The sequence below is a fragment of the Neoarius graeffei genome, chromosome 15 (assembly GCF_027579695.1).
Source record: "Neoarius graeffei isolate fNeoGra1 chromosome 15, fNeoGra1.pri, whole genome shotgun sequence".
Classification (NCBI taxonomy): domain Eukaryota; kingdom Metazoa; phylum Chordata; class Actinopteri; order Siluriformes; family Ariidae; genus Neoarius; species Neoarius graeffei.
In genome coordinates, this window is record NC_083583.1 from 72,506,106 (window position 1) to 72,519,200 (window position 13,095).

General features: G+C 39.6%; 1 protein-coding gene across 1 annotated transcript in view; it reads left to right on the forward strand.

Annotated features, from left to right (window-relative positions):
* Positions 1 to 1,032: 1,032 nt before the first annotated feature.
* LOC132898969 (leucine-rich repeat-containing protein 9-like) overlaps positions 1,033 to 13,095 on the forward strand; it is an 85,579-nt gene continuing 73,516 nt past the window's right edge. Inside the window, 5 exon segments of the mRNA XM_060940631.1 lie at positions 1,033 to 1,086; positions 1,538 to 1,756; positions 11,320 to 11,460; positions 12,545 to 12,608; positions 12,956 to 13,026. Of these exon segments, the coding sequence (XP_060796614.1) occupies positions 1,033 to 1,086; positions 1,538 to 1,756; positions 11,320 to 11,460; positions 12,545 to 12,608; positions 12,956 to 13,026 (549 nt within the window).

Sequence of the window (13,095 nt, forward strand, 5' to 3'; positions counted from 1 at the left end):
GGTTAGGTTAACTGGTGACTCTAAATTGACCGTAGGTGTGAATGTGAGTGTGAATGGTTGTCTGTGTCTATGTGTCAGCCCTGTGATGACCTGGCGACTTGTCCAGGGTGTACCCCGCCTTTCGCCCGTAGTCAGCTGGGATAGGCTCCAGCTTGCCTGCGACCCTGTAGGACAGGATAAAGCGGCTAGAGATAATGAGATGAGATAATGAGGTTTTACGATGAATGCGTAAAATGGGCTTCCCCTGTTTTAAAAACCAGCAGCAGAACTGAAAGACATGCAGGTTAGGATAACTGGTGGCTCTAAATTGACCGTAGGTGTGAATGTGAGTGTGAATGGTTGTTTGTCTCTGTGGCAGCCCTGCAATAACCTGGCGACTTGTACCCTGCCTCTCGCCCATAGTCAGCTGGGATAGGTTCCAGCTTGCCTGCCACCCTGTAGAACGCCCTAATTCCAAAATAGCGCCTTAGCAACCGGTCTATAGCAAACGTCACGGAGGCAGAAACTCCGGTGTAGAAACTGAGAAATGCTTCTTTTTTTTTTTTTAAACAAGTTGTAAAATATTTCAGTCAACTGTGTCACTTATTTAGGCGGATTTATTTTGTCTTCTGTTTCCTTACGTATTTTATAGCTACTTTATTGCACTTTATGATGTCTCATTGTTTCTTTCGTTTCTTTTTTTCCTTATTTTCACTGCTGACTCTAAGAGCCTTGCACAAAAAATAATAATTTTAAAAAATCCTAAGCACCCGTACTGTCAGTGCGTGTACAAATGGCATAAATAAATAAATAAATAAATAAAAGAAAAGTTCTGAATCGGAATCGGAAAAACGTCACTTTAAACACCTGCTGTGACACTGACACTGAACAAACTTGGAGCAGTTCGCTAATGACGAACTGCTAATTAACTGATGTGAAGGAATTTGCTTTAACTAGCTTAACTTACCTGAGCTACGCGGCTAGATTTAGTTACTCATAAATTTGGATAAAGTTTTGGTTCATTCATGTGTGAACGCCGGCTGTCAGGAAATTATGACTCACAGTGAAAAAGTGGGAGAGAATGATGAAGATATTATCAGAGAGCTGGTAAGAGATAATCGTTGACGTTCTAAGGTTTATTAGTTCATAAAAAATTCTCAAGTTATGCATAAGTGAAATAGTGAATTTTCAGGGGAAAAATGCTAATATTAGACTAATGTACTTATTAGTTTATGTTTTTTGTGCCTTTATTAATGTTAATAGGATGAAAGATTACATTCTGCGTTATATTTATATTTAAAAGCATATGTGAAAATATGTTAATAATAATAATAATAATAATAATAATAATAATAATAATAATAATAATAGTCTTATTTTTAGTTAAAACTAAAATAAAAAATAATCACATCACTTAAAGTTAAGAGGCACAACGTCAGATAAAGTTTTTTGGTTTATCTTTAGAGTTTCTAAAGGTGATTTTTAAAATTACATTTCTCTTGATGATATTTCTATTAATAACGTTTCTAATGAAGATAATTTGCTCTCCTCACCCCAGTGTGTGTCTAACGACGTGTCCTATGAGAACATTAGTGAGGACGGGAGTCGTGTAAAGACTCTGGAGGTGTTCTTCACAGGGTTTCCCCGCATGGTGGGACTCTTTCTGTTCCCCCGGCTGGTTACTCTCACCATCGTGGGGCAGAATGTTCACAAAATCCAGGGACTGGATGACTGCCCGCTGCTCCAGCAGCTCTGGGTGGCAGAGTGTCAGCTCACTGTGAGTTATTTATTCACTGTAGTACACCTACACTGAAGGAGAATTCCTGCTGAAACACAGAGAACCCACAAAGAAGTGTAAACTCATCTGTCCTGAAGATGTTGGAAAATTTTAAGTTACAGTTATAATTCTGACTGTCAAAAAGTGCTGATACTGGAGACTCCATCCAGAGATATGAAAAAAAAAATGTGTTTCTGTGGAGCATCGTGTGAGCTGTTACTATAGAAACCATAACGTACAACGAGCGCATTAATATAAACTGTGATGTGCAGCTGCACGACTGTCAGAGTTGCTGTTATAGAAAATTAACCATTACCTGACGACCAATCATAATCCAGAATTTAGCAGGACTGAGTGCATCTCATCTCATCTCATTATCTCTAGTCGCTTTATCCTGTTCTACAGGGTCGCAGGCAAGCTGAAGCCTATCCCAGCTGACTACGGGCGAAAGGCAGGGTACACCCTGGACAAGTCACCAGGTCATCACAGGGCTTCACAGAAAATATAATAATAATAATAATAATAATAATAATAATAATAATAATAAAAAGCACGGATCTTTTATTCACGGATGTGATTTTCCGTGAAATATCAATAGTAAATGAATAAAGTAAATATATAAATGCAGGTAAGAGATTTTAATTATGAACTTCGGCATTTAGGGGAGAACGGGGATGGTAGTCACACTTTTTATTACTTTTATTTTAATTCCTCCAAAATCGTATCCTTAATCGTGTCCCTTTCAATCTTTAATGGAAGCCTACAGTGTCATGCCCTTACTCTCCTTCAGCTTATTCTATTTAAAAGATGTGTACTGTCAAATATGCCTTGTGCATTTGTGACAACCATCCCCATTTTGGGGTTGGTAGTCACACACTGTAGGGTTGGTTGTCCCCATGTTACTTTCATGGGGAAAAATAAAAAAGTGGAGTCATTATTAAAAATGAATTTAAAAATGTTTATTTCATTGAAATGAAACAACCTAATAATATCCTGGATTGAGGAAACAGGAAAGCATATGTGTAGGCAAGTTTCCGAACTTCAACAGGAGAGAGGCCGAAATAAATGTCTGATGCAGTCAATATTCTGCCAGTTGACTTAACTGCTCCTCACTAAAAACTAAATGATTTTTTCACATACCCTACTGGGAGGGATGGGCAGGGGCGCAGATAGGATTTTTGAACTGGGGGGGACTGAGCTGTCAGCAAATGATTCCATTTTGTGTATATATATATATATATATATATATATATATATATATATATATATATATATATATATATATGCACACACTACTGTTTTCAGCTGTGCTAACATGATTGTACAAGGGTTTTCTAATCATCCATTAGCCTTCTGAGGCAATGAGCAAACACATTGTACCATTAGAACACTGTAGTGATAGTTGCTGGAAATGGGCCTCTATACACCTATGGAGATATTGCACCAAAAACCAGACATTTGCAGCTAGAATAGTCATTTACCACATTAGCAATGTATAGAGTGTATTTCTGATTAGTTTAAAGTGATCTTCATTGAAAAGAACAGTGCTTTTCTTTCAAAAATAAGGACATTTCAAAGTGACCCCAAACTTTTGAATGGTAGTGTGTATACATGTTATTTCACCTCCCTCACTGCCATCACCAGGAACTACCTGCAGGCCAGGACAATGATAACATTTTAACATAGCCTATGGAAATCCAAAGTTTACACATTATCATCACGCACAGAAATTGCAAAACTAGTTTTAAAACCACTAAGTTCCAACTGTTAAACATAGCGAGAGGCTGGGCTACGTGTGTGTGTGTGTGTGTGTGTGTGTGTGTGTGTGTGTGTGTGTGTGTGTGTGTGTGTAAAGTGTAAACCAGTGCATCCTGACTTTCTAACTATGCCTGTGTGTTGCGTGAGCGGCAGTCAGTCAACAACTCTTCGCAAAGTTTCCTTATGAAACAATATGCTCGCTGAAATTATGGCAGGGAACACCAGATTAAACATTAAAACTGCCTTCTGAGCACTGTATCTACAGGCTACCACCGAAAGAAGGAGGCTACCAGAAAGGCATCTCTACTCCGTACAATTTTACTTTCACTACGACATTACTTTGAACAGACTATCAAAAAATTGCAAGATGATATGATAAAGTAAGGCACAGTTTACTTACAGTCTTTTTTTTTTTAAACGATGCAATCGTTTTCTGCCTTTTGGCACCCTTCATCATGCCGTGTTGGGGTCCTGAACTAGGAGGCGCTGTCCCCGATATGCCTGTCAAACTTGTGGGTAACCATAGCAACCAAGCTTGAGCTCGCAACCTGTGCAGTCTGCGCAGTTGCAACTGTATACACTGCTGTGCACCTCAATAAACCAAATGGTAATTAGTCTTTTGATTTTTCCGTGAGGTTTGCCTTATGCAAAGAAAGACAGCATAGACGTTTTTTCCTCCCTATAAGTGGGGGGGACCGAATGAGGTGAATTTAAATCTGGGTGGGACGAATCCCCCCCGTCCCCCCCTCTATCTGCGCCCATGGGGATGGGCAGATTGTATCTCCAGCAACCTCTGATGGACTTATTTTATTACAGTATCTTGCCAGTGTTCTGCAATTAATCTGAAATTCCTTCGCAGTGACTCTGATGGTTTGGTTGTGCAGGTTCACCTCTCTGACTGCCCTTAACATTAGATCTGGCGGAGTCTGGCCCTGGTTTGTCTTCCTGACAAAATTCCTATACATTTTTCTATCTAAAAAGAAAAAAAAAGGAGTAGATATATCACACTATGCGTGTCTCATGTGACAACCAACCCTGAAGAGAATGTGACAACCATCCCCAACTGAGCTGTTTTGCGAATGCTAATGCTAGCATCCACCTGTTGTAACATAGCTAAGAAAAAAAACATATCAAAACTATAGCTCTCCCTTCAAACTATTTAATTGTAATAATTTTTATAAACCCATTGTGTAAAAAACTAGAAGAGAAATACCAAAGTGATGAATATCTACATTTTGACAAGAAAAACATTGATATTCCTCTCACCGCAATGACTCAGCACTTTCTGCAGAAATGTCCTTGTAGGTGACCTCTGACCCCACACTATATTGCCAAACGTATTTGCTCACCTGCCTTGACTCACATATGAGCTTAAGTGACATCCCATTCCTAATCCATAGGGTTCAATATGACATCGGTCCACCCTTTGCAGCTAGAACAGCTTCAACTCTTCTGTGAAGGCTGTCCACAAGGTTTAGGAGTGTGTTTATGGGAATTTTTGACCATTCTTCCAGAAGCGCATTTGTGAGGTCACACACTGATGTTGGATGAGAAGGCCTGGCTCTCAAGTCTCCGCTCTAATTCATCCCAAAGGTGTTCTATCGGGTTGAGGTCAGGACTCTGTGCAGGCCAGTCAATTTCATCCACACCAGACTCTGTCATCCATGTCTTTATGGACCTTGCTTTGTGCACTGGTGCACAGTCATGTTGGAAGAGGAAGGGGCCAGCTCCAAACTGTAAAAACAGTCTGCATGCCTAGGTGCTTGATTTTATACACCTGTGGCCATGGAAATGATTGGAACACCTGATTCCGATAATTTGGATGGGTGAGCAAATACTTTGGCAATATAGTGTATATCGTTGCTGTCAGGTCAAAACCTGCCATGTGACATTTTTCCTTTTTTACAGGAGACGTAAAAAACTGAATAAAACTCTGAAGTAACAAGCTGAGAAGCCAGTAAAAGTTTACTTGTTCTATTATTAGCTTGGTCAGTTAAATATCCATCAAAATAGCTAATTGCAGCATTATATTATATTAGCATAAATTGCAAAAGAGAACCCAATTTGACCTAAATTGTCACATAGCAGGTTTTGAAATGACAGCGACGAGATTATATATATATATATATATATATATATATATATATATATATATATATATATATATATATATATATGACAGCGCCCTCTAGTGCGTGAGTTTTGGGTGAGTGTGACAACCAATCCATGTGACAACCAACCCCGTTCTCCTCTAATTGTTTTCGACTTCTGGGGGCTAACGTTGCCCTTTAGGGCGAAAGAGCGAGTTGAGAGACTCTCTTCAGCGACGAACGTTGTCTCTGTTCGTAGTTTTCCTTAACTCACTCTTCAGAAGGAGTGAGTTCATTACGACGTGCTTGTTTACAATGCTCATCCTTGATATAGGCATTAGTGGTTGCTAAATCCAGTTGGCGTTCGTTTTTTTTTTTTACCAAAAAACAATGAAAGATAAAGTGTTTAAAATATGTTAAAATATTGTATTGTCATTAAGCATTACATATATAATGTGGTAATTAATACTTGAAACTTTGTTAAATTTTTGGGCAACATTTTTTTTATTCTAAGCATTTTTTTAATGAAACGAATGAACGTTCACACGAAAGAATGAGCAAATGGAGTTGCCTAATGGAGTTAAATGTGATTAAAATGTGGCGATATCAACGTGACATTACGTAATTCCATAGCATATTAAAATATGTTCATAATGGTTTTCGTATATTTATTTAACAATTAACTCGATGTTGGGGCGGCATGGTGGTGTAGTGGTTAGCGCTGTCGCCTCACGGCAAGAAGGTCCGGGTTCGTTGCCGGCGAGGGCCTTTCTGTGCGGAGTTTGCATGTTGTCCGCGTGGGTTTCCTCCGGGTGCTCCGGTTTCCCCCACAGTCCAAAGACATGCAGGTTAGGTTAACTGGTGACTCTAAATTGACCGTAGGTGTGAATGTGAGAGTGAATGGTTGCCTGTGTCTATGTGTCAGCCCTGTGATGGCCTGGCGACTTGTCCAGGGTGTACCCCGCCTTTCGCCCGTAGTCAGCTGGGATAGGCTCCAGCTTGCCTGCGACCCTGTAGAACAGGATAAAGCGGCTAGAGATAATGAGATGAATAACTCGATGTACAAGAAAAATAATTGAACATTATCAGCAGCAGCTTCAACACCAGTTCCCCCCGCTGACTGTGAAAGTCCCTCGGGAGGTGCATGTGTATTCTGTGTATTCGGCTGTGAGCGACTCACTCTTTGCTTTGAACGAGTGGTCCGGGTAAATTCAGAGCAAACTAAAGGACTACTTGGGCTACAATGTTGTTCGGGAAAACCATGTTAGCTTGGAGATGGATCTTAGGAGGTAATTAAAGACACTCTTGGCCTTAAGAGGCTTTCGGGAAACCCACCCCTGAATCCGTGATACATAATCTGTGTGAAATCCGTAACCAATACGAAACATCCGTGATTAATCTGTAAATTAACCTACTAGAGCAGTGGGTACAATTATCGACACCTTAACAATCTTTTGGCCATTGCAAAAGTAGAAAAGACTTTCAATACATAAACTGTGCATGAGTAATTACTCAAATTTCATCTCATCTCATTATCTCTAGCCGCTTTATCCTGTTCTACAGAGTCGCAGGCGAGCTGGAGCCTATCCCAGCTGACTACGGGCGAAAGGTGGGGTACACCCTGGACAAGTCGCCAGGTCATCACAGGGCTGACATATAGACACAGACAACCATTCACACTCACATTCACACCTACGCTCAATTTAGAGTCACCAGTTAACCTAACCTGCATGTCTTTGGACTGTGGGGGAAACCGGAGCACCCGGAGGAAACCCACGCGGACACGGGGAGAACATGCAAACTCCACACAGAAAGGCCCTCGTCGGCCACGGGGCTCGAACCCAGACCTTCTTGCTGTGAGGCGACAGCACTAACCACTACACCACCGTGCCGCCATCCAGATGATTATTTATTTAAAAAATAATCTGTATATGGTATTAAGTTAACAAAACATAGTTTTTATTTAAATTTTGTTTTACATAGACTTATATTTAGTACAAAATATATTTTATATAAATATATCGATGTCAGTGTTTACGTAAATGAGGAAGTAATTCTAATGTTTGTAAACAAATGAACTAATAATGTTTAACCTGCGTCAGAAAATCTTTTTGTTCCACTTTCTACCCACTTTCTATGTATTTTTGTAGCTCACATTTTGTTAATCATTGGTGTTTGTATTAATTTCTAGTTTTGTAGTTTATCAGTAAATGTCAACAGGAAATTGATATTGTAATCGCATGAAAATCTAGGTCAAAGGTCGCATGTCATTCCTCGAAACAAAATATAAAATGTCTACTGATATTGTAATATGTGGTAGATATTTACAACAAACTGCAAAAAAAAAACAGAATGGAATAGAAAAATCTGAACTGAAATATTCAGATTTTTCTATTCCATTTGGAAATTTTTTTCAGTTTGTTGTAAATATCTACTACATATTACAATATCAGTAGACATTTTATATCATGTCATTTTTTATATGCTAGGACTTTAATTCTGGTCTAATTCTATTTATTGCAACAGGATTCCAAATGCTCTATAACCATTCCATTCTGTTATGAATCAGGAAAAAAACCATTATAAATCACAGCACTTTTACTTTTTTAAAGTACTTCATTTACTTCAACAATGTTACACAAAGATCAGTACAGTTGTAAATTTACAGTTGCAAATGTCACTTAATTCCACAGGGTGTCGATAATGGTGGACACCGGTGAAAGTGATCACTATTATTGATACCTCATGTGACTTCTCAAATGCGTGTTTAGATACAAAATGGCGAATGTCGAATGAAAGAATAAGAAACAAAGTACAACCCCAATTCCAAAATAGTTGGGACAAAGTACAAATTGTAAATAAAAACAGAATGCAATAATTTACAAATCTCAAAAACTGATATTGTATTCACAATAGAACATAGACAACATATCAAATGTCGAAAGTGAGACATTTTGAAATTTCATGACAACAACACATCTCAAAAAAGTTGGGACAGGGGCAATAAGAGGCTGGAAAAGTTAAAGATACAAAAAAGGAACAGCTGGAGGACCAAATTGCAACTCATTAGGTCAATTGGCAATAGGTCATTAACGTGACTGGGTATAAAAAGAGCATCTTGGAGTGGCAGCGGCTCTCAGAAGTAAAGATGGGAAGAGGATCGCCAATCCCCCTAATTCTGCGCCGACAAATAGTGGAGCAATATCAGAAAGGAGTTTGACAGTGTAAAATGGCAGAGTTTGAACATCTCATCATCTACAGTGCATAATATCATCAAAAGATTCAGAGAATCTGGAAGAATCTCTGTGCATAAGGGTCAAGGCTGGAAAACCATACTGGGTGCCCGTGATCTTCGGGCCCTTAGACGGCACTGCATCACATACAGGCATGCTTCTGTACTGGAAATCACAAAATGGGCTCAGGAATATTTCCAGAGAACATTATCTGTGAACACAATTCACCGTGCCATCCGCCGTTGCCAGCTAAAACTCTATAGTTCAAAGAAGAAGCCATATCTAAACATGATCCAGAAGCGCAGACGTCTTCTCTGGGCCAAGGCTCATTTAAAATGGACTTTTGGCAAAGTGGAAAACTGTTCTGTGGTCAGACGAATCAAAATTTGAAGTTCTTTATGGAAATCAGGGACACCATGTCATTCGGACTAAAGAGGAGAAGGACGACCCAAGTTGTTATCAGCGCTCAGTTCAGAAGCCTGCATCTCTGATGGTATGGGGTTGCATTAGTGCGTGTGGCATGGGCAGCTTACACATCTAGAAAGACACCATCAATGCTGAGAGGTATATCCAGGTTCTAGAGCAACATATGCTCCCATCCAGACGACGTCTCTTTCAGGGAAGACCTTCCATTTTCCAACATGACAATGCCAAACCACATACTGCATCAATTACAGTATCATGGCTGCGTAGAAGAAGGGTCCGGCTACTGAACTGGCCAGCCTGCAGTCCAGATCTTTCACCCATAGAAAACATTTGGCGCATCATAAAGTGGAAGATACGACAAAAAAGACCTAAGACAGTTGAGCAACTAGAATCCTACATTAGACAAGAATGGGTTAACATTCCTATCCCTAAACTTGAGCAACTTGTCTCCTCAGTCCCCAGACGTTTACAAACTGTTGTAAAGAGAAAAGGGGATGTCTCACAGTGGTAAACATGGCCTTGTCCCAACTTTTTTGAGATGTGTTCTCATCTCATCTCATTATCTCTAGCCGCTTTATCCTTCTACAGGGTCGCAGGCAAGCTGGAGCCTATCCCAGCTGACTACGGGCGAAAGGCGGGTTACACCCTGGACAAGTCGCCAGGTCATCACAGGGCTAACACATAGACACAGACAACCATTCACACACACATTCACACCTACGGTCAATTTAGAGTCACCAGTTAACCTAACCTGCATGTCTTTGGACTGTGGGGGAAACCGGAGCACCCGGAGGAAACCCACGCAGACACGGGGAGAACATGCAAACTCCACACAGAAAGGCCCTCGCCGGCCCCGGGGCTCGAACCCAGGACCTTCTTGCTGTGAGGCGACAGCACTAACCACTACACCACCGTGCCGCCCCTGAGATGTATGGTTGTCATGAAATTTAAAATCACCTAATTTTTCTCTTTAAATGATACATTTTCTCAGTTTGAACATTTGATATGTCATCTATGTTCTATTCTGAATAAAATATGGAATTTTGAAACTTCCACATCGGTGCATTCCGTTTTTATTTACAATTTGTACTTTGTCCCAACTTTTTTGGAATCGGGGTTGTACAGAGTGGTTACAGATTTTAATACAGAAGCATTACGGATGCTAGTAATTTACAGACTGGTCATGGATGTTTCAGTATATTACGGATTGGTTATGGATTTCATACGGATGATGGCTCACGGATGGTTAATTTTATGGATGCTGCTACGAGTCTACGGAACAATGACATGGACGTCACAAAGATTGTCTCCACAGTGATGTTTTCTGCCGATGGTAGCTACATGATGGAAGTAGAAGCGCCAGGTAAAGTCGAGCCAGTACTAACCACGAGTCTTTCAATAAAAGCTGTGGAACATCTAATTCTCTGAATCTTTTGATGATATTATGCACTGTAGATGATGATGATGATATGTTCAAACTCTTTGCAATTTTACACTGTTGAACTCCTTTCTGATATTGCTCCACTATTTGTTGGTGCAGAATTAGGGGGATTGGTGATCCTCTTCCCATCTTTACTTCTGAGAGCCGTTGCCACTCCAAGATGCTCTTCTTATACCCAGTCATGTTAATGACCTATTGCCAATTGACCTAATGAGTTGCAATTTGGTCCTCCAGCTGTTCCTTTTTTTGTACCTTTAACTCTTCCAGCCTCTTATTGCCCCGTCCCAACTTTTTTGAGATGTGTTGCTGTCATGAAATTTCAAATGAGCCAATATTTGGCATGAAATTTCAAAGTGTCTCACTTTCGACATTTGATATGTTGTCTATGTTCTATTGTGAATACAATATCAGTTTTTGAGATTTGTAAATTATTGCATTCCGTTTTTATTTACAATTTGTACTTTGTCCCAACTTTTTTGGAATCGGGGTTGTATTTTGTATCCTTTTTTATTATAATTCCATAATCCGTAGTCTGTGACCTATCTGTATATTGTCAACCACTGACTGAGTGCACTCACACTAACACACTGTTACATCCTGTATTATGTATTTTAGGAGATTTCAGGTCTGCAGAAGTGTGTGCATCTGCAGAAACTCTTCCTCTATGACAATAAGATCAGTGAGATAAGTGAACTGGAGTCTCTGATAAGACTGAGCATCCTCTGGCTCAACAACAACCTCATCACCGAGATCAAAGTAAGGATGAGAGGAAATGAGACATTCCAGTTTACCTGATTTAACCCCACCCCCTTGTCACCAACAAACACTGTGGATGAGAACAGTGTCTATCCTTGACTTGCAAGTGACGTCAAAGCAAAATAGAAACCTGGATGTCAGCCATGTTGGTGGATATACAAATGCGGGGTCAAGCAACATTCCATACAAAACATAATCACGCGTGCGCAACTCTCTTTGTTTTTCCACTGCTTTAAGCGTTCTTTTAGCTATGCCATATCTTTGCGTTGTATATGGTCATGGTCACAACACTACTCGTGATCGTGGCACATTCCGATTTTTTAGAATTCCATCCATGATTTGGAAAGAGGGCGAGGAAACTCTGAAGCTTAGTACGGAGAGGAGACGAGCACGGCTGAACAACATTGGCAGGGCTGATCTAACAGAGGCTAAAACCAAAACAGCTCGTGTTTGCAGTAATCTTTTTATCTCAGGTGAGATTCAAAAGCTTTTTTGATAATATCATGGAAGAATTTTATTTCATGTTGCTAGAATTTTGCTATAAAATGAGTGTTCTCTTGTCGTGGTTCACTTGGTCATTGTTATAATTTTAACACGTGTATTACCATTTCGCTTCTAGGAGTGCCAGCAAAATTATACAATAGAAACAATCCAGACTGGGCACCCACTCAGAAAATGGGCTATGTTTTGTCCAAGGTTGGACTTGATGCTTCTGCAGCCAAACCAGATAGAACGCGATATATGGGTACTCGATGGTCGTTAGAAGCGTCTTCAGAAAAGTCTGACTTTTTAAAATAATATGGGTCAAAACCATACATCTATCTTTTCTTTGTATTGAATCTTCACTCGACCGTTCAAATCATGGTAATACTGAGAAAATTCATCATTGTTTACAGACACGCTTTCAGCGGCTGCCATCGTAGTTGCTTTGTTTATCCACTATCATGGCGGATGATCATGATGTAGCACATTTTGATCACGTGGTTGCAAGTTATCTATAAAATTGTTGGCATTTACATTAAACAGTGTGTGTGTGTGTGTGTGTGTGTGTGTGTGTGTGTGTGTGTGTGTGTGTGTGTAACAGGGTTTGAGCACACTGAAGAACCTGACAGAACTCAATCTATCTGATAATCTCATTACAACTATAGGTGAGTGTGTGAATATAATAATAATATTTTGATTGTCCAGTTTGTCTTTTCCTTATATGGTCATCATTTCCTGTTCTTATTAACTTTTTTCTTTTGGTTGCCTATTTTTCTCTGGACTGAAATATAATAAAAACATATTTACCAAACAATACACTGCCGAATATTTTTTTTTCTTTTGCTGCAGAATTGTGGCGGTTATTGTAATACGATAGCCAGAAGTCCCAGATTTAACACGTGAAAAGAAACTCGTGGCTTGCCCGTCACTCCCCCCTCAGCCCAGTTTGACAATAATAACACTGCTATTAATTAAAAAAAAAAAATTTGCTATGTGTTTTTGTTTTTTTCAGGAAAAAGTCTAGAGCAAAACAAGCATCTCCAACGTCTCAATCTGTCAGGGAACAAGATCAGCTCTTTTAAGGTGTGAAATTGTTTTTGTTTTTTTTTAAATACAGGCGAATAAACTTGTTTGCAGGAGTGGACAAAATTT